General features: G+C 41.0%; 1 protein-coding gene across 3 annotated transcripts in view; it reads right to left on the bottom strand.

Moving 5' to 3' along the window:
- cep72 (centrosomal protein 72) overlaps positions 1 to 26,110 on the bottom strand; it is a 234,410-nt gene that overhangs the window by 90,452 nt on the left and 117,848 nt on the right. For 2 of the 3 annotated variants that reach the window (XM_068055509.1, XM_068055501.1), the window contains 2 exons: positions 22,392 to 22,519; positions 9,424 to 9,616 (listed from right to left, as the gene is read on the bottom strand). In XM_068055509.1, the coding sequence (XP_067911610.1) occupies positions 9,424 to 9,601 (178 nt within the window). In that variant the 5' untranslated portion in view covers positions 9,602 to 9,616; positions 22,392 to 22,519. The remainder of the gene's footprint in view (positions 1 to 9,423; positions 9,617 to 22,391; positions 22,520 to 26,110) is intronic. The other variant, XM_068055516.1, reaches the window with a different exon arrangement.

The following is a 26,110-nucleotide window of genomic DNA, read 5'->3' as shown; positions in this document are numbered from 1 at the left end:
CTGGTGCTTCATCTACTTTAAGTACAGATAGCTTATCTAATACTTCCTCTTTATCAATTTTAAACCCCTCCAGTGCCTGACTTACCTCCTCTTTCAACATTGCCTGGGTTGCATCTTCTTTCTTGGTAAAGACAGATGCAAAGTATTCATTTAACACCTCAGCTATGCCCTCTGCCTCCATGTGTAAATCCCCTTTCTGGTCCCTAATTGGCGCCACTCTTCCTCTTATCACCCTTTTACTATTTATATGCCTATAGAAAACTTTGGGATTTTCTTTAATGCTAGCTGCCAGTCTCTTTTCATTGTCTCTGTGCTTCTCTTTTTCACTTCCCCTCTGGACCTTCTATATTCAGCCTTGTTCTTAATAGTATTTTCCACCTGGCATCGGTCATAAGCACACCTTTATCTTAATCGTTACCTCTTTTGTTATCCAGGGAGCTCTGGATTTGTTTGCTCTACTTTTCCCCTCCGAGGCAACGTAACTTGACTCTGCCCGAACTATCTCTTCTTTGAAGGTAGCCCTTTGTTCATCTACCAGTTTTCACTTCAATTTATTCGCCCTAGCTCCATTCTTACCCTCCCCCCACCCCCCCTAACCACCGGCTTTGTTTATTAAACCTATTACATTTCTAACCTTTACCAGATCTGATGAAAGGTCACAGACCTGAAACATTAACTCTGCTTCTCTGTCCACAGATGCTGCCAGACCTGAGTATTTCCATCACTTCGTTTTTATTTCAGATTTCCAGCATGAACAGTATTTTGCTTTTATTATATAAAATATTACACCCTTCAAATAGTCATTGTTACATACATGTACTGTATTACCTGTACTTAGCTCGTGTTTCTACTTACGTTTTCTGTATCCGAGGAGAATCTTAAGGGACTCAGAAAACATGCTGCAAATGACAGCTGCGTGAATATGTCGAAAGATGGAGTTAAATTGGAATGATGACATTCCAAAACAGGAGACAGTTGAATGCTCAAATGGTAAATGGGGCTATTACTGATAAAACCCGGAAGAATGCCTAATATAAAGGGGAGCAAATAAGAAAACTGTTGCAAGCAAAGAATAAGGTGGATGGATTAACAGTGAAGTCCAACAGAGCAACCCCAATGAGTAAGATTGCAATGAGTAAGGCTGCCAACTGATCACAGCCAATTGCTGAAAAAAGACTTGCATTTATATAGCACCTTTTACAACCCTGGGACATCTTAAAACATTCTACAGCCAATTAAATACTTCCGAAGTGTAGTCATTGTAGTATGACACGCACACCAGAAGTGCGATGATACAACACTCATGGACTAACTCTGAAGATTTATGAAAAACGGATTTTGTCTTTAAAAAATGAACCTTTATTTTTAAAATATGAACAATGGCTCTAAACTAAACTAAAATGGCCACCGAAGAAAAGGGAATTGGCCTTTTCTGCATTCAAAGAGTCTGACAACGATAAAGGAGTGGTTAAGAGAGAGAGCGAGAGAGACCCAGAAGGTGAAGCTACTTGTAACAGTTCGAGTTCCAGCCAAGCTAGGAAGCACAGTGCCCTGTTGACAAAATCAGACATCTACAGTATACAGCAGTGAAAGCTAGAAGTAACCCACCGTCTTCAACAGAACCTTCAATCAACAGAGAAATCTACACTCATCTCAGGCCTACATCCGTCGAGAACTTGATTCTCATGAGAATTCAACAGGTTTATTGCAACATTTTCTCCCACTGAAAACCACCTTCCTTTTTCCCTTCTCTATCTATGTGTGTGTGTGTGTGTGTGTGTGTGTGTGTGTGTGTGTGTGTGTGTGTGCGCGCGCACATACGTGCGTGCGAGAGTGCGAATGCGTTTGCAACAATTTCGGGATAAGGCATAGTGATCAAAAAAAACCAAATTGACTGTTTTTAAAAACTACAAGATAACCTGTCGTTGCCTGTTTATCTGAGAAATAAAACACCAAGGGCTAAATGATAATACAAATACACTTGCTGCGGTCAGGCGAGGAGTTGAAAAGTAGGAAACATCCATGACACACCACGTGGCCATAACATGTAATATCGGGAAGAAAATCAGAAGATGCACAATTGCTATTGAGAATTGTAGAGTGATACAGCACAAACCTTGCTGTCTTGCTTTTGAAATGAAAAGCCATTATTTTGGTGGAAATGTAATTTTTTTACATCCAAATTTGTCATTGGTCATATATTTATTTAGTCATAATTTTAATGAAGGAAGCTAAAATTAGTAGTGCAGTAACGTTAATACACCTAAATATCTTTCACTCACCTAGAAGAAAAACTAGAAAAGCAGCTACTGTATTATGACCTGCAGCATAGTTTTGCTACAGAATAGATGAAAGAGACAGTGAGGCATTCTTGTATCTACCTTTGATGCGAATCAGTTTTATACAAGTATTTGTATTGCTAAGTTTATAAACTGTTATTTCAACATCCACAGTATCTTCATGTCACAGCAACAGCTCTGATGTCACAAAGACATCTCGATATTGCATCAATTTAACAGGCTTCAGTGTTTAAAATGTAGTTGATTTTTCAATTGCATCCTAGAACATTAATGAATTGAATAGTTACACTCTGATTGGATAAATGGACTAAATGATGTGCGATTAGTACCAGCTTTCCATTCATGTAGATCTATGCAAGTCAATAAGCCTTGAGGTCATCCTTAACATTAAGTAGATACTCCAGTGCATACAATTTTATCACAGGTTTTAGTTCCTTTACAACAGTAATGTTTAGGTGATCTACAAGAGAATCTGGATGCATACACTTGTTTTGTCAGGTCCATCTACTGTATAGAACAGGGCTTTCACCCCCAGAACAAATCCTCTATGTTTTAACTGTGCAAGCAATTGGATCTTTATTGATCATTCACAATCTTTTGCAAGCCGAGGCGCATGGCAAGTATTAGTGGCTTTATACATATCTTAGCCTAGAGATCATGACAATGTTTATTTTCTGCTATTGAACAAACTGGAGCACTATTTTGCCTCTTGTGGTGGAACATCTCTCAAGGATACTGTATACTTAGCATTGGTCTCCTGGTTAAAATGATAAAAATTGTTGTAAATCATAACTTTTCCAATGATTTAGTTGGTAAAGGAATTTGAGCCAAAAAGACCAGATGGTTTGATTCCTAGTCTATGTTGATCGCAACTAGCACGGTAAGAGGGGCATTACATTTATATTCAATGACCTTGGACAAGAGGAGAACCCTCAGCCAGGACTAACAAATCTGGCTGCTCTCCAGTGAGACCACCTGGAAAATGCTTGTGAACCTTAAGTGATAACAGGAATACATCTTTGCCTTGTTTCAAAGGTATAGATGAAATCCTGTTTTGGTAACATGGAAGCTGCTCTGGGTCCAGATTTTACCTGAATACTTCTCTGGAAGCCATTTGTCCAAAGTTTCAGATAACAACCTTAAAGTGACAGGACACCACAGGGTCACTCACAAAAAGAACTAACTGCCCTTTCTGAAAAATACCCAAAGCGTGTGGGGCAGCTTCATCACCTGCAACCAACAGTAGGCAAGAATCAACCAGAGAGTTGGATATCAAAAAGCAATAAGGGAAACTGAATTCCTTCAAAGCAGCTATCCTTACGCAAAGCCGTAATTCATGGGTCTCAAAGTGAGAGATTTTTGAAATTTAGATACTTCAATACAATTACAAACTCTGTTGTTCCAAAGTGATGTTTTCTACTCCACTTTGGGGCTGTAGAAGGGGGTGGCATTTATGACCAAGTGTCTTCAAAATGGAAGAGTTCAAGATGGGGCTCTTAGAAATGGTATATCAAGTTGATTTTTCCAACAGCTGTCTTGAATTTCTTGATTTTCAGACATGTGCATCTCCAAATAGTCTTCAGTTTTTCTGTCAATACTACTTGCTACCAATCTAGAGTCCTCCTGTTTGGATTGCTGGAAAGACAACCACAAGTGTCTCAGGAAAAACAGAATCCTTTATCTGGATTGCTGCTTCGTTAAAGCTAAGTCAGTCACATGTTTGCCAAGGAGAGAGAAGATTATTCAAACAGTTAAACGTTCTTGTTGCTTTCTACTTGTGTTCCAAGTTTTACAAAACAACATAATGAGACCATGGTTTCAGAAACATTAGGAACATAAAACTTTGTAAATCTATCTAGCTATCTTAAGATAAAGGTACCTGTCCCTTTTAGTTTTAGAGATGCAGCACTGAAACAGGCCCTTTGGCCCACCGAGTCTGTGCCAACCAACAACCACCCATTTATACTAACCCATATTCCCCTACCACCTACCTACACTAGGGACAATTTACAATGGCCAATTTACCTATCAACCTGCAAGTCTTTGGCTGTGGGAGGAAACCGGAGCACCCGGCGAAAACCCACACGGTCACAGGGAGCACTTGCAAACTCCGCACAGGCAGTACCCAGAACTGAACCGGGTCCCTGGAGCTGTGAGGCTGCGGTGCTAACCACTGCGCCACCCTCAGTAAGCTTATCGACCAATAGTGATTAAAAAGGATCTTTTTAAAAAAAAAAACATGTGGGCATTGTATCCCTCATTGCCATAACTGAGTATCTTGCTAGGTTTTGGAGGCAGTTAAGAGCCAACCACATCAGCGTAGAATTGAAGTCGCCAGACAAGGAAAGGACAGCAGGTTTATTTCTCTAAAAGTTACTTTTCCAAATGCTATCAACTTCATCAATTTTTTGCAATCTGAGCTTTTAAGAGACCATGTTGGCCAACAGTAACTGTTTTCTTGTGTAACATTCCAGAAATCTTACTGGCTACAGCTAATCATGTAACTAGCCTGATTATTCTACATTTGGCCAATGTAGGATTCAATGGCAGCTGGTGCTCCTTGATGTTGAGCATGTGATTCGTCCATGGGAACTTTGTGACTGGAAAATCTCAGCTCTCATTGGTCTGGGGAGTCAGCGCTTTTTTCCACCTTAGAACTATGCAACTATAACATGGACTTGCATTACAATGACAAAGTGTGGTTAAGAACAGGTTCAATTGATTCTGCTTGCACTACAAAAAAAAGTTCTTATAAAATGTTTTACCAGGATAAGAAATGGAAGCTAAATTAATTAATTTATTTCCATTTATTATGAACTTACATATATGTATAATGTAATGCCTAAAATAGTAAATACACACACAACCTAAGAATCTGTTAGCACATGCTTAGTACATCCATTTGCAAGGCCTCCTTCTGTGCTGCATAATTCTACATAGGGGGCTATTTCATAACTAACAATGGAATTGTATTGTTGTGTAATAGTATCTGGACAGCCAATTATTCTAGCTGAAAGCGTGGTAATAAACATAGGAATGTACAACAACCTGCACTGATATAGTGCCTTTCAACAAAGAAAAACATCCCAAGGCACTTTGCAGATACATAATCAGACATAAATGGACATTAAGTAGAAAAGGATACATTAGGAGAGGTCACCCAATAACTTGGGTTTGGGGACAGTCCGAAAAGGGGAGGAAGGAAGGAAGGAAGGAAGGAATTGGGGAAATGAAAGAGCTAAGGGAGGGAATTTCGGGCCTCCACTGCTGAAGGTACAGCCACCAATGGTGGGGCGAAGACAGGAGGATGCACAAGAGACCAGAATCAGAGAAGCACAGCAAGGTTACAAAGATAGGGAGGGGAGAACCATGAAGGAATTTAACTTACCAGGAGGGAATTTTAGATCAGAAACCTTGAGGAACAGGGAAACAATAAAGGACAGCAAGGTCAGGATTGATCGGTGAACGGGACTTGGTGTAGGATAGGATATAAACAGCAGTATTTTGGTTGATCTGATGTTTGTTGAACGTGGAGAATGGGAGGTCAGCTGGGAGAGCACTGGAATAGTCAAGGCTCGAGTTGACAAAGGCATGGATGAGGGCTTTAACAACAGACGGATGGAGGTAGGGGGTTGGAGGTGATATTGCAAAGGTCAAAGTAGGCATTGTTTGTAATGGAAAGGTTGGAAGCTTGGTGTCAAACAGGGCACTGAGGATGAGAATAATTGGTTTCAACCTGTAACAGTGGCCAGGGAGGGGAATGGGAGGTGGAATCAGTAGCACGGTCCAAAGATGATATAGAAAATTACACTGCTGGAAAATTCTATGTAGTCCAATTGGCCAGTTTGCAAAAACTGACTCCTCATTATCTGCCTCTCTGGACAGTGGATGCCATACATTAACTACCATCTGTATAAAAGTTGTTAAATCTGCACTGTTGTGCAGCTTAAAGGCCTGCTACCCGACCCGAACCCGAAGGGACCCAACGACACGTGTCGGGTTCAGGTCGGGTTGGGTTACACTTCTGGGTCCGGCATTCGGGCTCGGGCCGGGCCGGATCGGACACGCTCCCTCACAACCTCAGGTAAGTGACTCTACTGTTAATTTACTTTTTGGACTTTAAAGGTGGTTTTGTTACAATTATTTTAAGCTTGTGCAGGTAAGGAACAAAGTGAAAAATGGAAGGTAAGTTAACTGATAGGTCGGGTCAGGCGTGGGAAAAAATTGAAGGACTCGGGCCAGGTCGGGCCTCATTTGCAGACCTGAGCAGGCCTTTAGTGCAGCTTCCCTCTTCTATTTCCTAAAGAATCTTGAATACCTCAATAATATCTTTCAAAGACGCCTCTGCTAAAGTGTCAACCATCACAGGTTCTTCTGCCACACATCATCACACAAACTACCTAGAACTACAAAGGAACAGAAAAGCTCTCTGAAACTTCAGGTAGAGAAGACGGTCGTTTTGAAGGTTAAAAAGAAATGAACGAGGTATACAAATGCAGGGCTAATCTGAACTGTGGCTAATGGGGTCCTCCTTTAGGCAACAGAATTTACCATAGTTGGTCACTTTGCTCTATAGCACAACAGGAAATCTGGTATACATTCAGATAGCAGGAAAGCCAACGAATCTTTACTCAAAGATGCAATAGGAAAACATAAAAACACTGAAAATATAATAAAGTAGTCAACACAGATTTCAACACAGAAGGCCATGCTTGACTAACATTACTGAATTATTTGAAAGGGTAGATAAGGGTAATGCAGTAGATGTAATAATATTTGGATTTTCAAATGGCCTTTGGTAAGGTACCACTTGATAGACTCATGACTTAGGCCAGAACATGCGGAGTCATGCGGCAAGTAGTAGGATGGATAGCAAGCCGATTAAAGAACAGAAAGAAAGAGTTAGGGTTAAACCTCAGACAGGCAAAAAGATCGGACGTGGTGTTCCATAAGTGCTGGGATCACCTGTTGTTCACCATTTACATAAGCGATTTGGACTCAGGAATCAGAAGTACAATGTCAAACTTTGCTGATGATAACTAATTAGAGAGGTGCATTTAATACAGGAGGAGACTGGAAAGAAATAGAAAAAACACCAATAAACTTGCAGTGTGGGTGTGTAATTGATCTATATTGAAATTCATTTGCCAAAGTCAAGTGGTGCATTTTGAGAGGAAGAATAAAGAAGGCCGCATAGTCCTTGGAAAATGAGTGACTAAATGGGGTCAAGGAGCATGGAAATCTCGGGGTACAGATACACAAATCATGAAAAATAGCGACGCAGGTTAATAAAGCTATAAAGCAAGCAAAGCACTGGGGGTCATTTCTAGAGGGATTGAATGGAAAAGCTGAGAAGTTAATGTTAAACTTGCACTGAACCTTGGTTAGACCACACTTAGCAGTACTGCGAACAGTTCTGGTCTCCATATTATAGAAAGGAAATGGAGTCACTGGAGAAGGGGCAAAAAAGATTTAATAGAATGATACCAAAACTGAGAAGTTATACCATCAGGAAAGATGAAACAGGCTGGGGTTCTTTAGAAGGGAGAAGATAGACGGCTAATCTGATAAAATTATGAAAAAGGTATTGGCAGGTGAAGAGATGATGTTTTCCCTTGCAGGGGAGACCAGAACAAGGGGCCATAAATATAAAATAGTCATGAATAAGTCCAATAGAGAAATCCGGAGAAATGCTCTCACCCAGAAATTGGTTAGAATGTGAAACTCGCTACCACAAGAAGTAGCCGCAACGAGCATAGATGCATTTAAAGGGAAGCCAAATAAACACATGAGGGAGAAAAGAATAGAAGGATATATTGATCAGGTTAGAAGAATCGGAGGAGGTTCATGTGCAGCACAAACACCAACATGGAATTGTTGGGCTAAATGGCCTGTTTCTGTGCTATAAATACTATATAATAGATTTCATAGGTGACAAAAGCTCCTTTCATTCCAGAGAAATTTAAAGCCTGAAATTCTGCTTCAAAGCTTTATTAAATTTTGGTTCTGCTTATCTGACTCTAAATTATACCTCCTCTTTCCAAAATCAATGACTCTGCTTCGTCTTCCAAATATTTCAAACTTCATGACGTAATCTTGTTCAATTAATAGCCATCATTGTAATGAAACTTTTGAAATTTTGTTAGTCAGAAATAGCAGCAATCTCTTGAAGCAAATAAATAGCAGATGCATTACAACCTAGTAATGTCTTTTTTTAGATTTCAGTGTATTGATACTCCGCAGAAAAATATTTAACTTCCCCTTTGCCATGCCCAAGGTCATTTTGCAGCATGTGCAATTTATAAAATGGGAGGGTGGGAGGGTAACTAGTCTGAACTAGAATCTGGGCCCAAACTAGTCAAAAGCATGAGGTGATAGCCAAAGTTCTAATTTTTGCATTCCGAACACCATCAACATTCTATGTTAGCAATCTGTTGAGGTTGTAATTATGCTGAAGTTTTTACTTTTCATTATTGCCTTGAATCACAGCAATTTTGTAGTTGCTTCTTTACCTCTCATCCCCTTGGTTTTCAGCTCTTGCATTCATGTTGCATGTACAGGTATCACAATACCTTACCGGTCAGTATAATTAAGAATCACATGGTCTTTAAAAGAAAGCAACAAATTCAATAAAATTATTGAATTGACATAACCCATAAAAGAAAGAATCTGCATTTATGTAGTCCCTTTTGTAACCTCAGGACATCCCAAAGCACTTTACAACCAATTAAGTACTTTTTTTTTTGCAGTGAAGTCACTTTTGTAACTTGGGAAACACAGCAGCCAAATTGCACACTGCAAGGCCTTGCAAATAGCAATTATTGGTTGACGGATAAATATTGACCAGGACACCAGGAAGAACTCGCTTGCTTTTCTTCAAATAGTGCTGCGGGATCTTTTACATTCACCTGAGAGGACAGACAGGGCCACAGTTTAACATCGCAACCAAAAAACTATATTGGTGCTGGCACTGGGAGTGTCGGCCTAGATTGTGTACTCGAGCGTCTGGAGTGAGGATCAAACCCATGAACTTCTGACTCAGTGGCGAAAGAGCTACCAGTGAGCCACAGCTGAGAAAGGAACGGATGCAACTTTTGTTACCACAACTCAACAGGGTACTTACCTAATCTTCTAAGATTGGGGAGCATATGCACAACAAAAAGTCGATAGTCTGATTCATTTTTGGACACAGGGTTCAGTCTCAGGTCAAGTTCTTTCAAACCACAGAGATTACGAAGGAGAAAAATCTCTTTCAAACTTGCTATCTTGTTATAATATAGGTTGAGCTTTTCCAGATGCATCAAGTGTTGAATCCCCTGTGCACAATACAGACAAGGTGAAAATGCATTAAAATCTGTGCAATTGTTCTAGCATGCAAAAATAATTTGCTTTTAAAACACTGTGTGGCAAATGTTTATTTAAAATTATTTTAGAAAACAGAATTAGGGATTGTTTTAGATCTCTACCTGACTCCAATAGCTTGAAAATCATTCTGGGTCAGATAAAATGGCTTGGATTTTGCCATGATATTAAGATCAAGGCGAGCAGTGCTCACTGTTATGACAAGGAAAATCTGAAAGCAGCTTCCAGTGTCCACACATGTACATTTTCTGTGTCTATATCTCTTACTCTTAAACGCATCTGTCTTTTCCAATTTTTATTTCGCTTTCCTTACATGATTTAAATCAATTTATACTTCCTGGTTTAGACTTGACAGGTCTTCGTGAAGATTCTTCAATCTGATTAGCTGAAGAGCGCCCCTGATGCCCTGTAGAAGGCACCACATTGGATCAGACACTGATTAGAGCAATGTTCCGTTCAAAAGCCACAAACACTTTGTGGGCAGCTAACAACGAGATGAACAGCAAATGCTGTTCCTTTGCCACTGATTGCAAACTCCAGGCATCAAATTCCAGCTTACTGCATGCGATACTGGACCCCAAAATTAATAAGTGAGGCAGAAATGCATAGCAACACTTAAATGTATACAAGATGATTGATTTTTTAAACTGGAACTCTGCAGGGACAAGGTTATCTTTTCTGGCCTGGACTTGTTACATACAGATCAATCATTGGATCTATATACTAAAATGATTAATGCGCACCACCCAGTGTTAACCTGGTATAATGTTTATTATTAAAACAAAAAGTTTTGATAGTCCCAATAAAGCTTTATTACTCTTTCGTCCCCTCCTAACAGAAGTGCTGACTCATACTGGGACACAGTTCCAACATGGTTCACTGATGCTACTCCCAAATGGCAAGAGAAGACACTACCAAAATACATATTTTTTTATTCATTCATGGGATGTGGGCGTCACTGGCTAGGCCAGCTTTTATTGTCCATCCCTAATTGCCCTTGAGAAGGTGGTGGTGAGCTGCTTTCTTGAACCGCTGCAGTCCATGTGAGGTAGGTACACCCACAGTGCTGTTAGGAAGGAAGTGCCAGGATTTTGACCCAACGACAGCGAAGGAACGGCGATATAGTTCCTAGTCAGGATGGTGTGAGACTGGAGGGCAACTTGCAGGTGGTGGTGTTCCCATGCATTTGCTGCCCTTGTCCTTCCAGTTGGTAGAGGTCTTGGATTTGGAAGGTGCTGTCTAAGGAGCCTTGGTGCGTTGCTGCAGTGCATCTTGTAGATGGTATACACTGCTGCCACTGTGCGTTGGTGGTGGAGGGAATGAATGTTTGTAGATGGGGTGCCAATCAAGCAGGCCTCTTTGTCCTGGATGGTGTCGAGCTTCTTGAGTGTTGTTGGAGCTGTACCCATCCAGGCAAGTGGAGACTATTCCATCACACTCCTGACTTGTGCCTTGTAGATGGTGGATGGGCTTTGGGTAGTCAGGTGGTGAGTTACTTGCCACAGGGTTCTTAGCCTCTGACCTGCTCTTGCAGCCATGGTATTTATATGGCTACTCCAGTATATTTCCTCGTCGTCTCATTTATGGGATCATGTTGTGCATGTGCAACATCTGCTGCATTTATCTGCATAGCAACAGTAACTACACAATATAGTTTCTCCTACTTGGAGCCAGGTTACAAATTTCAGATCTGATGTATACAATCTCTTGGGTTCAGCATCACTGGTCTCACCTGCAAGTATGCCCACAACTCTCAGGATCAGGAGTTCAACTTTATTTTAAAATAAAAATTGTTCTCTGGATATGCATTTATCAGCCACACCTAGTTGCCTGGTGGTGAGTACTGACCTTGAACTGCTGCAGTTTTTAGTGACTGTGCTCCAACTGTGATGTTAGTCAGGAATTACGTCTCAGCATTGGCGCAGTTGGTAGTACTCTCACCTCTGAGTCAGGTCGCTCGTTCAAGCCCAACTCAAGATTTGAGCAAAAAACCCAGGCCAACACTCCAGTCCAGTATTGAAGGAGTACTACGTTGTTGGAGGTGCGACCTTTCGGATGAGACATGAAACCAAGGACCAGTTTGTCCTCTCAAGTGGACGTAAAAGATCCCATAGCATGATTTTGGAGGGCAGGGAGAAAGTTATCCCAATGTCCTAGCCAATATTTATCCTTCAACCAACATCATTAAAAAAGATTATCTGGTCGTTAACCATGTCCTGCAAACAATGTGATATGTGCAAATTGCCTGCTGCATTTCCTACATTACAGCAGTGACTAACTTCAAAAAGTACTTCATTGGCTGCAAAGTACCTTGGGACATTCAGGTTGTGAAAAGCACTCTAAAAATGGAGGCTTAACATTCTTTCAAGGATTTTGACCCAGTTTTGGGATTTCTGAGGCAGTTTGTACATGCAGTTCCACCTGCTCTAAGCACGGATGACAAATGACTGGGCAGGCTGCTGATCGAGGGCAACCCAACAAGCCAGATACTTTCCTGAATGAATCAAATACATTTCTAGCAGGAACGAATGGATAGATATCAGCAGCAGAGACTAGGGTGCTAAATCCAACTGTCGTATCACTATCTCTACCCAAAATGAGGTCAGCTAACTCAGCATAAACTGATTGCTAAACCTGGGGCCTTTCTGGTCTGTGGGACTAACTGAGCTATCAGTCCAGCCACTGTTCAACTTATTACTTGGTGAAAAGTCAAATAATTTAGGAATATGTGAAACTGACAGACAGAAAAAGACCTGCTGTCCACCCACCCTATTCCACACAGTTGTGATGTTTTACACATACACTCCTCGCACACCCACAGAAATGTCATCTTCTGGGAAGAGCAAAAATAAAACAAAAAAAAGACAATGGGGGAGGGTGGGGGAAATTATAAATTCTTCTCCTCCCGCCAACCCCTTCAGCAACTGAAACTCATCCTGGAGACCATATTTGCCTTGATTTACATTACAGGATACATAGCTCTTATACCAGGTGATCTCCAACCCAGCCATAAACAGGTCCAGCATCGCTTGAAGGAATTCAATGAATCAGCATTCACTGCACGAGCCAGAAACCTATTGGTTAGGACCACTATGCCTGGCGAAAACAATCATCTCATATCCAACCTAGCTCTGCCCTCAAGCTATTGGTAGGCATGATCCCTGGCCCACCCTCACCTATTTACAACAATTTGCATTTATATAGAGCCTTTAATGTAGCAAAATGTCCCAACACACTTCACAGGAGCGTTATCAAAACAAAATTTGATACCAAACCACATAAGGAGATATTAGGACGGGAAGAAATAGATTTTAAAGGAGTTTCTTAAAAAGGAAAAAAAAGAGGTGGAGATGTTTAGGGAAAGAATTCCAGAACTTTGAACTTCAGCAGCTGAAGTCAAAACCACCAATGCTGGAGCAATGAAAATCAGGGACGCGCAACAGGACAAAATTGAAGATAAAATAGTGGGCCTACCTCAACCGAGTCCCTTTCAGAAATTTGTTTCCCGAACTTTTCCTGTTATTTGATCATTGCTCTAATGCACCCAAGAAAAAATACCGGAAATTCATCCTGGATATACAGGGAACCGTGTATGGTGCAAAGAAAAACTGTAATCCCAATTTTCCAATACTGCAACAGTAGGAGTTACACAAGAGGTTTTAATACAGTAATTCTTGTCAAAAATCAGCTCATTATTTCTCAACATTATCCCGAATGAATCACAATCGAACCTTCTAGTCTTCCCTACGCTGCAAACTGATTGGAATAACTTGGATGCAGACAAATCTAATTTATGACACAAACAACTCAGAAATGCATCCTTTATTGTACCCTGTACTGCAGATTGCACTGAAGTAGAGACTGCAGTAATACACAACGTAATAGAGATCAAAACAAAAATAGCAATCATTGTTAAAAAATTTAATAAGGACTACCCTGATGAGTTAGTGAATAAATATCCCATGCAGATCAGGAAGACTTTGGATTTTATCCCGAATTCAAGTTAATAGTGGGAAGAGGAGAAGCTACAATATGCCTCAGTGTTCCAAAGCTGCAAAAGAAGGGGGAGCAATTGCTGGCACGCCCTTCAGTAATGCTATCCAGCTACCCCTGCTGAAAATAACAACGTGTGGTATGAATGCGATGAGGGAAAGAATGAGCTTTGCTGTAATGCCTTCCACAGTCAAATAGCCCGCCAGAACTCACTGCTTAGGCTCATACACCAAGAATGCCATTTGAAAAAGATTCCTGAAAGGTGATGTTTTTTTTTTCAATATACTTTATTCATAAAAATATGCAAAAAAAAAATACATTACAATACAGTTCCAAACAGCACTAAGTCAAAAAATACAAAGAGTGTAAAGGAGATCAGTTGCCTTTAATACAGGAGTGAGTTCCCTCACAACCCTTCCATTTCATTTTTTCATGCCATATACATTTTACAGCAAACAAAAAATTTCCAGATACAGTTTGAGGGGTTTTCCATGTATCCAGCCCCTCAGTTCAGCTTGGTGGGGCGACCTTACACAGTGGTCTTTCCCCATTGAGCCTTTGCTGCCAAAACACACCCTACTATGACCCAATACACCGATAAATCAAAAAGTTTCTTGTTCAAGGTCATATTTGCTAATGGACAACATAGTTAACTAGGCTAATTATTTGTAAAACTTAACAAAATGATAACATATTTGCAATACCATGGAGTAATTACTTCACAATCTTAGTTTATATTACTCAAGTGGACAAGGGTTTTTTGTTTTCTATTAAAGAGGACAGATAGTACCATTCTGTTCCAAATATGGGCATTAAGTTATAAGTGTTGCATAATTAGCATATGAAAGCTGCTTTTTAACATGAGCATCATCAATAAATTTGTATTCATATATCATCTTTTATGACTTCAAGACATCCCAAAGCATGGTTACAGCCAATGAAATACTTTTTGAAGTTATTCATTGTTGCAAATTTTAATTTAAAATTTAAGCTCAAAGGCCTCTGACACAGATGGGCATGTGTAGACACGAAGTGGATATGGTCCCCCACCCTCTTGAATATGGTATTTGTGACCTGCCTGATGGCACGATGAGCTGCCGACTGCGAGATGCCACCTAGACTTAGGAAGGCTTACTAGACTAGACGAATACCTGGAATAGGCGGGCTGTCTTACGAGGAAAGATTGGGCAGGCGAGGCTTGTATCTGCTGGAATTTTGAAGAGTAAGAGGCGACTTGATTGAAACATACAAGATCCTGAGGGGTCTTGACAGGGTGGATGTGGAAAGGATGTTTCCCCTTGTGGGAGAATCTAGAACTAGGGATCACTGTTTAAAAATAAGGGGTCGCCCATTTAAGACAGAGATAAGGAGAATTTTTTTTTCTCTGAGGGTCATGAGTCTTTGGAATGCTCTTCCTCAAAAGGTAGTGGAAGCAGAATCTTTGAATATTTTTAAGGCAGAGGTAGATAGATTCTTGATAAGCAAGGGGGTGAAAGGTTATCGGGGGTAGGTGGAAATGTGGAGTAATCAGTTCTGCCATGAACTTATTGATTGGTGGAGCAGGCTCGGCTGGCCTACTCCTGCTCCTAATCCGTATGTTGTTATGTATGTGCACTGTAGGAAACATGGCAGCCAATTTGCACACAGCAAGGTCCCACAAACAGCAATGTGATAATGACAATGTTTTTGTTTCAAGCGATGTTACCTGAGGGCTAAACATTAGCCAGGATACTAGGGAGAATTCCCCTGGTTTTCTTTGAATAGTGGGATGGGATCTTGTTTGTCCACCTGAAGCAGGCGGGTGGGGCCTCGGTTTAACATCTGATCCAAAAGACAATGCAGCACTTCCTCAGTATGCTACATCTTGTGCTAAAGTCTCTGGAGTCAGACTTGAACTCGAAACCTTTTGACTCAGAGGTGAGAGTGTTACTTCTGAGCCAGCTAAGGCTAACAGAGAGGTCCAAGAGAGATGGAGAGCAGGGAGGTTCACTGTAAACTGGCTGAGAAGCCTGTGTGAAGCTATCTAAACCCCCTCTTGTAGAGAGATCTCCTGGGCTAATTCTGTTCACCCAAGGGGGTCAAAGAGGAATTTCCCAGACATTTTTCCCAAATTGGCCTCACTTTTTAATCTAATTTTGTAACTCTCCCAAGAGATTACATGGTTTAGGGTGGGTGGACAGTGTAGGTATTGTGATGCATAAGGTATCACAATTGCATGGGACAAGCTGGAATGACTAGCTAGAGGGTGCAATCCTCATGTATCTTCATGAGATTCTTCAGAATGGTTTGAAGTTTCCACCACTTAATTGTTTACAATTAAGTCCCTTTGGAACACAGCCAGTTGGACACATCACCAAAAGACTTGTAGGGAAAAGACTCTACGCAGTTTGCCTGTTGGTAATAAAATGCCACTTTTTAAAATCCAAGACATGTCTGATGAAACTCATTTTCTTCGCTCAACATTGGCAAAAACAAATTCATTCCATTTGGTTCCAGCATTTTGGCTCTAGTCACATGACCCTCACCAATTAACACTTCGGACTGAATTAGCAGCTATGTAACCTGAACACTGGGATTAATTTTCTACTACAAAGTCTAGGAGAGCCAAGGAAATTGGAATGCCTCTATTTCCAGCCCAGTTGAGATCAGTTAACACACCACGGACAAGGCCCAACTGAAGACATGTCGATTCCCCGTGGGTTTCCTGGACTACAATCGCTTAATATTAACACCAGGCTGCATTTTTAACCACTCACTTTCAGGAAAGCTTCTTTCAACTGACTTTAATTGCCAAAATGAAATTAATTTGAGTATCTCAATCCATTATCAAATTAATGCAAGAGGTGTCATTTTTGCAATGATGCGACCTTTTCCAGAAAAGTGGCAGTTTAAGTCTCGATGCAATTCTGGTACACGGTGGCATGAAGACAAGCCAGTATTTTTAAATTCATTTTCTGCATATGAGCCTCGCTGGCAAGACCAGGATTTACTGACCATCCCTCATTGCCCCGAGAAGCTGGTGGTGGACCTTTTGAACTGCTGTAGTGGTTTGATACAACAGAACAGCTTGCTGGTGCTGGGCCATTTCAGAGGGCAGTTAAAAGTCGACTGCGGAGATAGGCCAGACTGGATAAGGATGGCAGGTTTTCTTCCCTAAAAGACATTAGTGAACTAGTTGGATTTTTACAACAATTGGACAGATTCATGGTCATAGTATCACAATTCTTTTCAAAATGAAGTCAAATTTTTAAAATGCCATGGTGGAATATGAACTCACATTTGCCAGATTGTTAGTCCAGGCCTCTGGATTATTAGCCCAGAATCATAACCATTACTCTATTAACCCCACAATTCACTGAGTTTCACAACTTGTGGCATGTAATACCAATGAACCTACAAACAAGGTTTGAAACCTGTGCAAGGATCCCCAGCTCCTCCTGTAATCTTTCATAGGAACAGTTCAACAACTTTTTACAAAAAAATGTTTTGAGAAAATTAACATTCCTCTCTTATGCTCAAAATATTGCAAAAATTTGCCAACCTGGGAGCAAATCTCTGCACATAAAAGGTAAGCAACCATGCACAGAGGTCTCCTTGATGGTTGAAGAACGTGACTGACAACATGATGGGGTTTTGTCAGCTGTGAATCGCACTTGATCAATATGATAAAACAGGATCTGGCCAAAGTGGACTGGGAGCAGCTACTTGTAGGAAAGTCTACATCAGACCAGTGGGAGTCATTCAAAGAGGAAATAGTGAGAGTTCAGGGCCAACATGTTCCCGTAAAGGTAAAGGATAGGACAAACAAGTCCAAGGAACCCTGGATGTCAAGGGATACAGAGGATTGGATAAGGATAAAAAAAAAAGGAGGCTTATGACAGATTCAAAGCGCTGAAAACAGCAGCGGCCTTAGAGGAGTATAGAAAGTGTGGGGGGAGGTACTTAAAAAAGTAATTAGGAGAGCAAAGAAGGGAACATGAAAAAACACTGGCGGGCAAGATAAAGGAAAATCCCAAGGCATTTTATAAGTATTTTAAGGGCAAGAGAATAACTAGGGAAAGAGTAGGGCCCATTAGGGACCAAAGTGGCAATCTGCGTGTGGAGCCAGAGGACATAGGTGAGGTTTTAAATGATTATTTTTCATCTGTGTTCACTACGGAGAAGGATGATGTCAGTGTAGAGATCAGGGAGGGGGATTGTGATATACTTGAACAAATTAGCATTGAAAGAGAGGAGGTATTAGCTGTTTTGGCGGGCTTAAAAGTGGATAAATCCCCAGGCCCAGATGAGATGTATCCCAGGCTGTTATGTGAGGCAAGGGACGAGATTGCAGGGCCTCTGATACAAATTTTCAAATCCTCTCTGGCCACAGGAGAGATACCAGAGGACTGGAGGACAGCGAATGTGGTACAATTATTCAAGAAGGGCAGCAGGGATAAACCAGGTAATTTACAGGCCGGTGAATCTCACATCAGTGATAGGGAAACTATCGCAAAAAATTCTGAGAGACAGGATTAATCGCCACTTGGAGAGGCAGGGATTAATCAGGGATAGTCAGCATGGCTTTGTCAGGGGGAGATGGTGTCTAACTAACTTGACTGAGTTTTTCAAGGAGGTGACTAGATGTGTCGATGAGGGTAAGGCAGTTGATGTAGTCTACATGGACTTCAGTAAGGCTTTTGATAAGGTCCCGCATGGGAGATTGGTCAAGAAGGTAAGAGCCCATGGGATCCAGGGCAATTTGGCAAATTGGATCCAAAATTGGCTTAGTGGCAGGAGGCACAGGGTAATGGTCAAGGGTTGTTTTTGTGAGTGGAAGGCTGCGACCAGTTGCGTACTGCAGGGATTGGTGCTAGGACCCTTGTTGTTTGTAGTGTATATTAATGATTTAGATGTGAATATAGGAGGTATTGTCCTCAGTACCTTGCTCTACGGCAGCGAGGCCTGGACAACGTATGTCAGCCAAGAGCGATGTCTCAGCTCATTCCATCCTCGCTGCCTCCGGAGAATCCTAGGCATCAGGTGGCAGGGCCATATCTCCAACGCAGAAATCCTCGAGGCGGACAACATCCCCAGCATATACACCCGACTGAGTTAGCGGCGCTTCAGATGCCTTGGCCATGTGAGCTGCATGGAAGATGGCAGGTTCCCCAAGGACACATTGTACAGCAAGATCATCACAGGTATCAGACCCACTGGCTGTCCATGTCTACACTTTAAAGGGTTTCCCAACCGGGAGTCCATAGCCTCTTAGAGGTTCGCAAGAAGGTTTCAAGGGGCCCATCACAAATAATTTCCAGGATATAAAAAAATTTTTAAAAATTCAGGTGGGTGGGATCGAGCTGAGCAAACTGTTCTCTCCGGCCTTAATTCAGACTTCTGTTAGCCCCTCCCAAGCATCTGTGCAATAAGGCAGCAGCTGCCAGTGAGCCCAGGCACCCGCTCGATGAGAAGGGAGAGACACGACGATCACTGGTTGCAGATTCCTTGGCTTGAGCTCTCCATCCTCCACTCCCCTCACGCCAGGTCCCACTGGATATTTTGTACCCCCTGCCCCCCCACATTTTTGTCCTCGGATGACGGAGTTGTTGTTTCTCTCTTCCCCCAGGCTAAATGGGGCAGTTGGCTCTTTTACTCTCACTCCCTGAATCCTTCCACTACATCACCAGTGGGCACTATAGACCATTCAGATCTAGTATCACCCGACTATTAGATTCAGGCAACAGTATCTCTGCACATGCACCTATGTCAGCTCGATAATTGCTTCAAATTTTTTTTTGTCCTATTTTTGTTACTCATGCAGTCGCAATTGTCAATCAAATGAAAAAGGGGGCAAGGAAATCGGCAGCAGTGCAAGGAGGAAAGGAATTGCTGTGCTCAGTGAGTCGCTGTCTTTGCAGAGGAGGAAGGGGAGACTACGACATTAGGAAACTATTAGGATTGACATTAACTACAACTAATACTCGGACAGTTTGCAAATTCATTTAAATAGTCTATTGAAAACTCGTGTCATACGGCAATGCAGACACAATTCCGCAATCTAACTGGTTGGAAAGCAGCTCTGGGGTTCAAAAGGATAGTAATCTTTGCTGATCTCTTGCAATTGATTATATGTACATACTAACAAAAGAGAAACAGCAGTCACACACACTTTTGAACTAAGATATGCAAAGTCAAAGGGTTCAATCAGGGATGCTGATTTATAACAACTGAAAAGCAAAGGGGGTAACAAACACAGTAGAAGAAATCATATTGCAAGTCAGGAAGAACAGGAAGTCCCAGAAAAAAAAAGTATGACCTTTGCCTCCCCCCAGCCCCCATAATTCATGCTTTAGTCGTATTTGTCAATGTTCAGCATAAGCCTCAAGTGCAAATAAATTCCGTATTTGAGCCAGTGGCATTGCTAATGTTAATAGAGAGCATTCCTTTTTATAAGGATGAAATTATTATACTGGAAAGATGTACTGTGGGCCTAGAATTTGCAGCAGAAATAATCAGTGAGGATCAGTGCTCGCCACGAAGTGTAAATCGGACAACAACTTCTGGTGACTGCACATGCACTGATAAACATGGAAATGAGGAAGTTGCCGCCCAAGTTCCTGCTCCTCTAGTAGCTTCACAATACTGGTGTTTCAATGAAAGATTATGGCATTAAAATACATGAAGGACTTGAAGTTGTGGTACTTAACCACTACTTACCCACTAAACACACCAGAAAAAGTTAGGACTTGCACATTCAGATATAAGTAAATTGTGAACAGCATGCTAAGTCATAATTACTGCCAAACAACCTCTCTGCAACTTTTTAAACTTTTACAAAAGGTGAAGTCTCATTTCTTCAGATTTTAATTATTGTTGGAGATTGATAAAAAAAATTTTAAACTTAAATAATTTGAAATGTTTTCCTTGTCTCATCTCTCGTTCCTAATCCCATCTCTTTCCCTCGGTTTTGCTTTCTGTACATGATTTGACATTTAATCAAACATTCTAACTTAGATTTTCTGGTTCAGACTCTGTGCTGCTCAGTAACAATTCTTCAATCTGATTGGTTAAGGCAATTCACAGTTGCTTGCCCTGTTCACTACACCAAAATGGCTTTCTAATCATTGCAAGCTCCAGTGCAAAAGCTCACTAAGTCTGTAGGCAAGCTTGAGTGCAAGGAATGACTAGTGCCATTAGTTTGCCATTGACCTCAAATTTCATGCAATACTGTTGTAAAATACATGCATCTCTTGTGGCATTTCTCAGAGTTGTTTGGACTGGCACTTTACCTGTGGCATGTTAATGGTGGATCAACTGGAAAATGAGTACACCTTCCATTCTGTACATATTGAAAGTGGAAGAAAAATTGGGAGAGGTGGGGAGGGGGCAGAAGACTTTGTTACGACAAGGTGAGAAAGGTGTCTAGGGGTCTTTTACTGTCTTCACCTGGTCTTATTATAATAGGGTTTAATTTTAAACAGTATTTTGAGTTCCCCCTTTGGTGAATCTTTGTTCACCACTTTCCAATTATAAGGCAAATAAATGAGCGCAGGCGCTTAGGTTTAAAGAAGAAAAGTGAAATTTATTAAACTTTAAATTTAAACTCTAATTCGGTTAACGCCTATGGATACATGCCGCCCCCCACGCTAGCATGCATACGTGATACGCACATGTAAATAGGGACAGAAAAGAGAAGAGAAATAAAATGGGGAGGTTTGAGGCAATATCAGAAGAGTTTCTTGTTTACTATGCTTCAAGCTCATTATAGTTCTTTTGTAAGTAGTCCTTCTTTTCATTGGAGCCCAGTATTTTTCCTAAACCCTGTTGACTGTAGGAGACATTTCTCTCTTGGGGTTCATAGGTTTCTGAAGCTGGTGAGAGTGAGTTGAGAGCAGACAGGAGAGAGGTGTTCTCAGTCCAGGAGAAAACAGCCTAAGTTCAAAATTCAAGCAACTCCAACAGTCAGCCAGTCATATGACTAAACTGGTCTGACCACATCTGTTTGTGTATTCAGCCATCTTCGCAGTTAACTTGGAATGCTAGCCTTTCCACCTTCAACTGGTAATCAAAAGTCCATTGTGGATTAAGTTGGACCAGGGAATAGCCCTTTTATCCTTTGAAGTGCTGTCTGTTGATATGCGAATGTCTCTCTCCAGCCAAAGTCTCCAATTGTTTTTTTTTAAACAAGTTCCTTCTTCAACAACAGTCCAAAATCAACATTAATGTGGCGAAATTAATTTTCTTCATTCTTGGCAGGTGGGAGCTTGCCTGACAACTTGCTGTTCAATTGTGCTTGTTGTTGCAGCAGTTTCACACAGACCTGCCATTTCTTGACTTCTTCCCTCCACAGCTGCACAGGGAACCAAGTTATGAGCAAGGGTTGACAGTAACTCAGAGAGGTTCAAGTGACTCCAATGTGGCTTACTAGGGAGCTGATCTGAAGAAAATGGATCTTAGGAAACTCTGCTGATTGAATATGCAGCAAATCCTGAGACAGGGTTTTACAAAACACTTGTTTGGAGTCCAATAAACCACACAAACAAATACTCCTGAATGACATACCGTAACGAATATATTAGTACAGGACATCCTTTGATCATATGCATTTATGCCTATTGTAGAAGACTATTAATGCAACACCAAAGGACAATTATGTAACAATGTGCATAACAAAACTGAATATTTTATGTATTTAACAGTTATAATACAAAGGCAAATGGACTAAAGATTAACAATGAAAAGCAAGAAACTGACCTCTAATGTAACCAGAGAATTACGGGATAGGTCAAGTGTTTTAAGACGGGTAAAGTTCTTGAGGGACTTTCCAAGATGTGTGATCTTTTCCTCATAGCTTCCTGGCAGAAACAAAGAACGTACATCCGCTGAAAAACAAATGAAGTTATTTTTTAAATCAGCTTTTATTACATTTAAAATTGCAATCATTTACGGTCAATGATTCACCATAAATCATTTATGACTTATTATATTGCTTCTACTGCAATCTCCAAATAATTTCCAGTTTATGCACAAGCAACTCCTCCAGCATCTAATTCTAACTCTTTTTGTTTTAAATTCTCCACCTTTCCTGAAGGTACTGACACTTGCTAGTGAACAGGCTCCACAAAGTACCCACAGCACCACAATCTTCACATGACTCTCTACAATGAACAGAAAGATGAAGATCATTTGCCGAGGCATCACAGCTGAGCCCCATCTTGTCCTCGCTTGACATTTATAAACATGGATGTTCCAGAAGACATCACTTGTTGCTATTGGGAGCAAGAGTCTGCTTTCCTTTTCTCTCTTTCCCAGCCCAAAGGCAGTAAGGACCACAATAACACCTCTAACTGCTGTCCCAGCATCACAAATTAACAGGCTCTGCATTGTGTTCCACACTTAAGCCAATACAGACCAGAAGTCAGAGGCTTCATTCCAAGCCTGCAATCTCAGGGAAGACACAGTCACTGGGTGCGATTGGACTTAATGCCTTCGAGTTTTGGAAAAGAAAAAAAAAAATCAGTTAGGGTTCACACTCCCAATTACTACTGAATGTCCACTAATGAAAAATGAATATTGGTGTTTATTTATTTATTTTTTTTATTTAGAGATACAGCACCGAAACAGGCCCTTCAGCCCACCGAGTCTGTGCCAACCATCAACCACCCATTTACACTAATCCTACATTAATCCCATATTCATACCACATCCCCACAATTTCCCTACCACCTACCTATACTAGGGGCAATTTACCTATCAACCTGCAAGTCTTTGGCTGTGGGAGGAAACCGGAGCACCCGGAGAAAACCCAAGCGGTCACAGGGAGAACTTGCAAACTCCACACAGGCAGTACCCAGAATTGAACCCGGGTTGCTGGAGCTGTGAGGCTGCGGTGCTAACCACTGTGCCGCCCTGTGTTGACTCAGTAACAGTTGCCACAGATGCATCATGTGGTCAAATATCCTGACATTTGTTCTATTAAAGAGGTCAGTTGGTAAAGGATGATACTGGAGCCAATCTTTACTCAAATAGATTTATTTACAGAGTGAAACATTACATGCATATATCTAACTCAGCCACACTAGTTTCAGTATCTCTTTATATGTGCTCATGTGAAACCCCAATTAATGCCCTCCACCTGCATATAATGAAACAATTGATTTACAATTAACAGACTCCTTTCTTTCTCCTTAAATAAAACTGAAATAACATACACAAACAACATTCCAAAACAAATCAAAAAACTTCCATGTTCTGAACAAAAAAATTACATTGCAAGACGCCCCTCCTCTAGGACCCCTAACAATTTCTTCATACAAGCATTTCTTTTAGTAAAAAAAATCAGACAGTTGATGGCTTGCATTGCCCCATTTAATCTTAGAGCTTTCCATTCTCTTCCGCATTTATGTCAAGCCAGCAAGGTCAATGTGTAACCTCGTCTCACTCTCAATTTTTGGAGAGCATTATCCCACAATGAATTATCTACAAAACATGGGTATACTATCTTCAGTACACCCCTTGTATAGAACCTCACTTAAAATATTTAACAAATCAAATCCCATATCCAATGCCGCCACAAGAACCAGTGTTTCTGCAGCTCAAGTACTTTGAACAATCCTTTTTATTTTCTTAGCTTCCCAAACATTTCTTTTACTTAAGAGAAATATTATAAACCAGCTGCTCTCGAATGCCCATCAGGAAGGTTAACATGTGAAGCATCACTAGAAATGATTAGTTTCATGTTCTTTGGTCACCTAAGGATGGGAACTTAAGAACGCATTTCTCCAGATTTAATTTTTTCAATGTTTTATTTGCCCTTAAAATATTCTTTACTTTAGAGTGTTTCATCATAGTACTTAACTCCAGCACATCAAAACTAGCATGTGGTCTAGTCTGAATGCACAACCAGTTCAACTGACGAATCAAGCTTCACAATTGCTCTGTCTTTTTTAAGATATATCATCTTTCTGTGATGACCTTGCAGGATTAAACGGGATGGGAGTAACGCTCTCTAAATAGGATTGCTGATTTAAAGTTATCCAGACCTACACTGCTTAATATCTAAACCAATATATTTAAAAGTTGCAGAAGCCTGACTCCCAATCGTAAATTCTACTGACACATTTCTCAAATTCCACAGTACCACCCCATATGAAATCATCAAGCATCAAGATGATGTCCGGAAATATTCCTTTATGATAACCAATACAACATTTCGGGATCTGCTTTTAGTTGAACACCACCTATTTTCAGCAAAACAAATTTCACCGAAAAGTACCACACCCTGGGAGCATCATTCAGACCACAGACGCATTTGTTTAGTTTCCGTAGTTTCCCTTCTGTGACTGCCGACTCTTTGGGCAGTCTCAGAAACACTTCCCTCTGAAAAGTATCACCCTGCAAAAACACAGCTTTTATGCCAATTGATCTACACTCCAATGAATACATGGCCAAAAGAGCTAAAAACGTTTTCAACATTACTTTTCCAGCTGTGGGAGGAGAATCCACTCTAAAATCTGTATCACCCAGTCACTCTTCAAAACCCCTAGCAACAATTTAGCTTTGTAGGTTCCCTCAGCAAGGACTTTTTCAGTAAAAATGCATCAATGTTACAAGGTTGGCTGTCCCTTATCTGGTACCTCGGAGTAAACTCAAAACTCTCTCCAACTACCTAAATCCTTTTGTTTTGCCTCTCATTAATTTCTTCTCAAGATTATTGACAGCCACCTAAACTTCCCGGTCATGAGGACTTCTGCTTCCAGTTCTGTAGCCATCGTTTCATTGTGTAATTATTCAAGCTACAGCCTCTATTTGCACTTTGATGTCTGTTGGGACTACCACTGTCAGATCTCCATCTTGCACTAGTAGAGGCTCTTTCTCCGGCATGTGATCGTTTTCTGTCACAAGTCACTTCCAGACCCACTATCAGAACTTGTTATGCGCTTTCTTACGCTTCACTCTTTCACTCCATTCTGCCAGTCCATGGACCTCGCTTCTTCACCATCATCCTGAACATTCAACCAATATTTAAATTTGTCAGTAGCTTTTCCTGCACGTCCCACAATTGTCATATTCTTCCATTCATTAGACCCCTCTGGAATACCTATCATCAGAGTACCCACTCTGTGCAATTGAGCTTTGGATGCGATAGCTCAGCCCTATGTGTCATGATCATTTACATTACCACTATCCAGCCCTCAACCTGCCGTATTCAGTTCTTTAAAATCTTCATCAGAGTTGATGAGCTGAAGTCTGAGCTTCAGACACTGCGAAACATCAGGGAGGGGAAAAGTTACCTGGACACTTTGTTCCAAGAGGCAGTCACACCCCTTAGAGTACGTACTTCAGATTTGGTCCACGGTCAGGAACATGAGGGTGTGAATAAGAGTGAGGCAGGTATGTGAATTCAGAAGGTAGTAATGGAGCAGCCTCAGCCCTTGCACTTGTCCAACAAGATCAATGTTCTTGCAGCTCGT

This window comes from Heterodontus francisci, chromosome 2 (genome assembly GCF_036365525.1).
Source record: "Heterodontus francisci isolate sHetFra1 chromosome 2, sHetFra1.hap1, whole genome shotgun sequence".
NCBI classification, from domain to species: Eukaryota; Metazoa; Chordata; class Chondrichthyes; order Heterodontiformes; family Heterodontidae; genus Heterodontus; species Heterodontus francisci.
The sequence above is the reverse complement of the archived record's forward strand: the minus strand, read 5'-3'. Positions and strand labels throughout refer to the sequence as shown.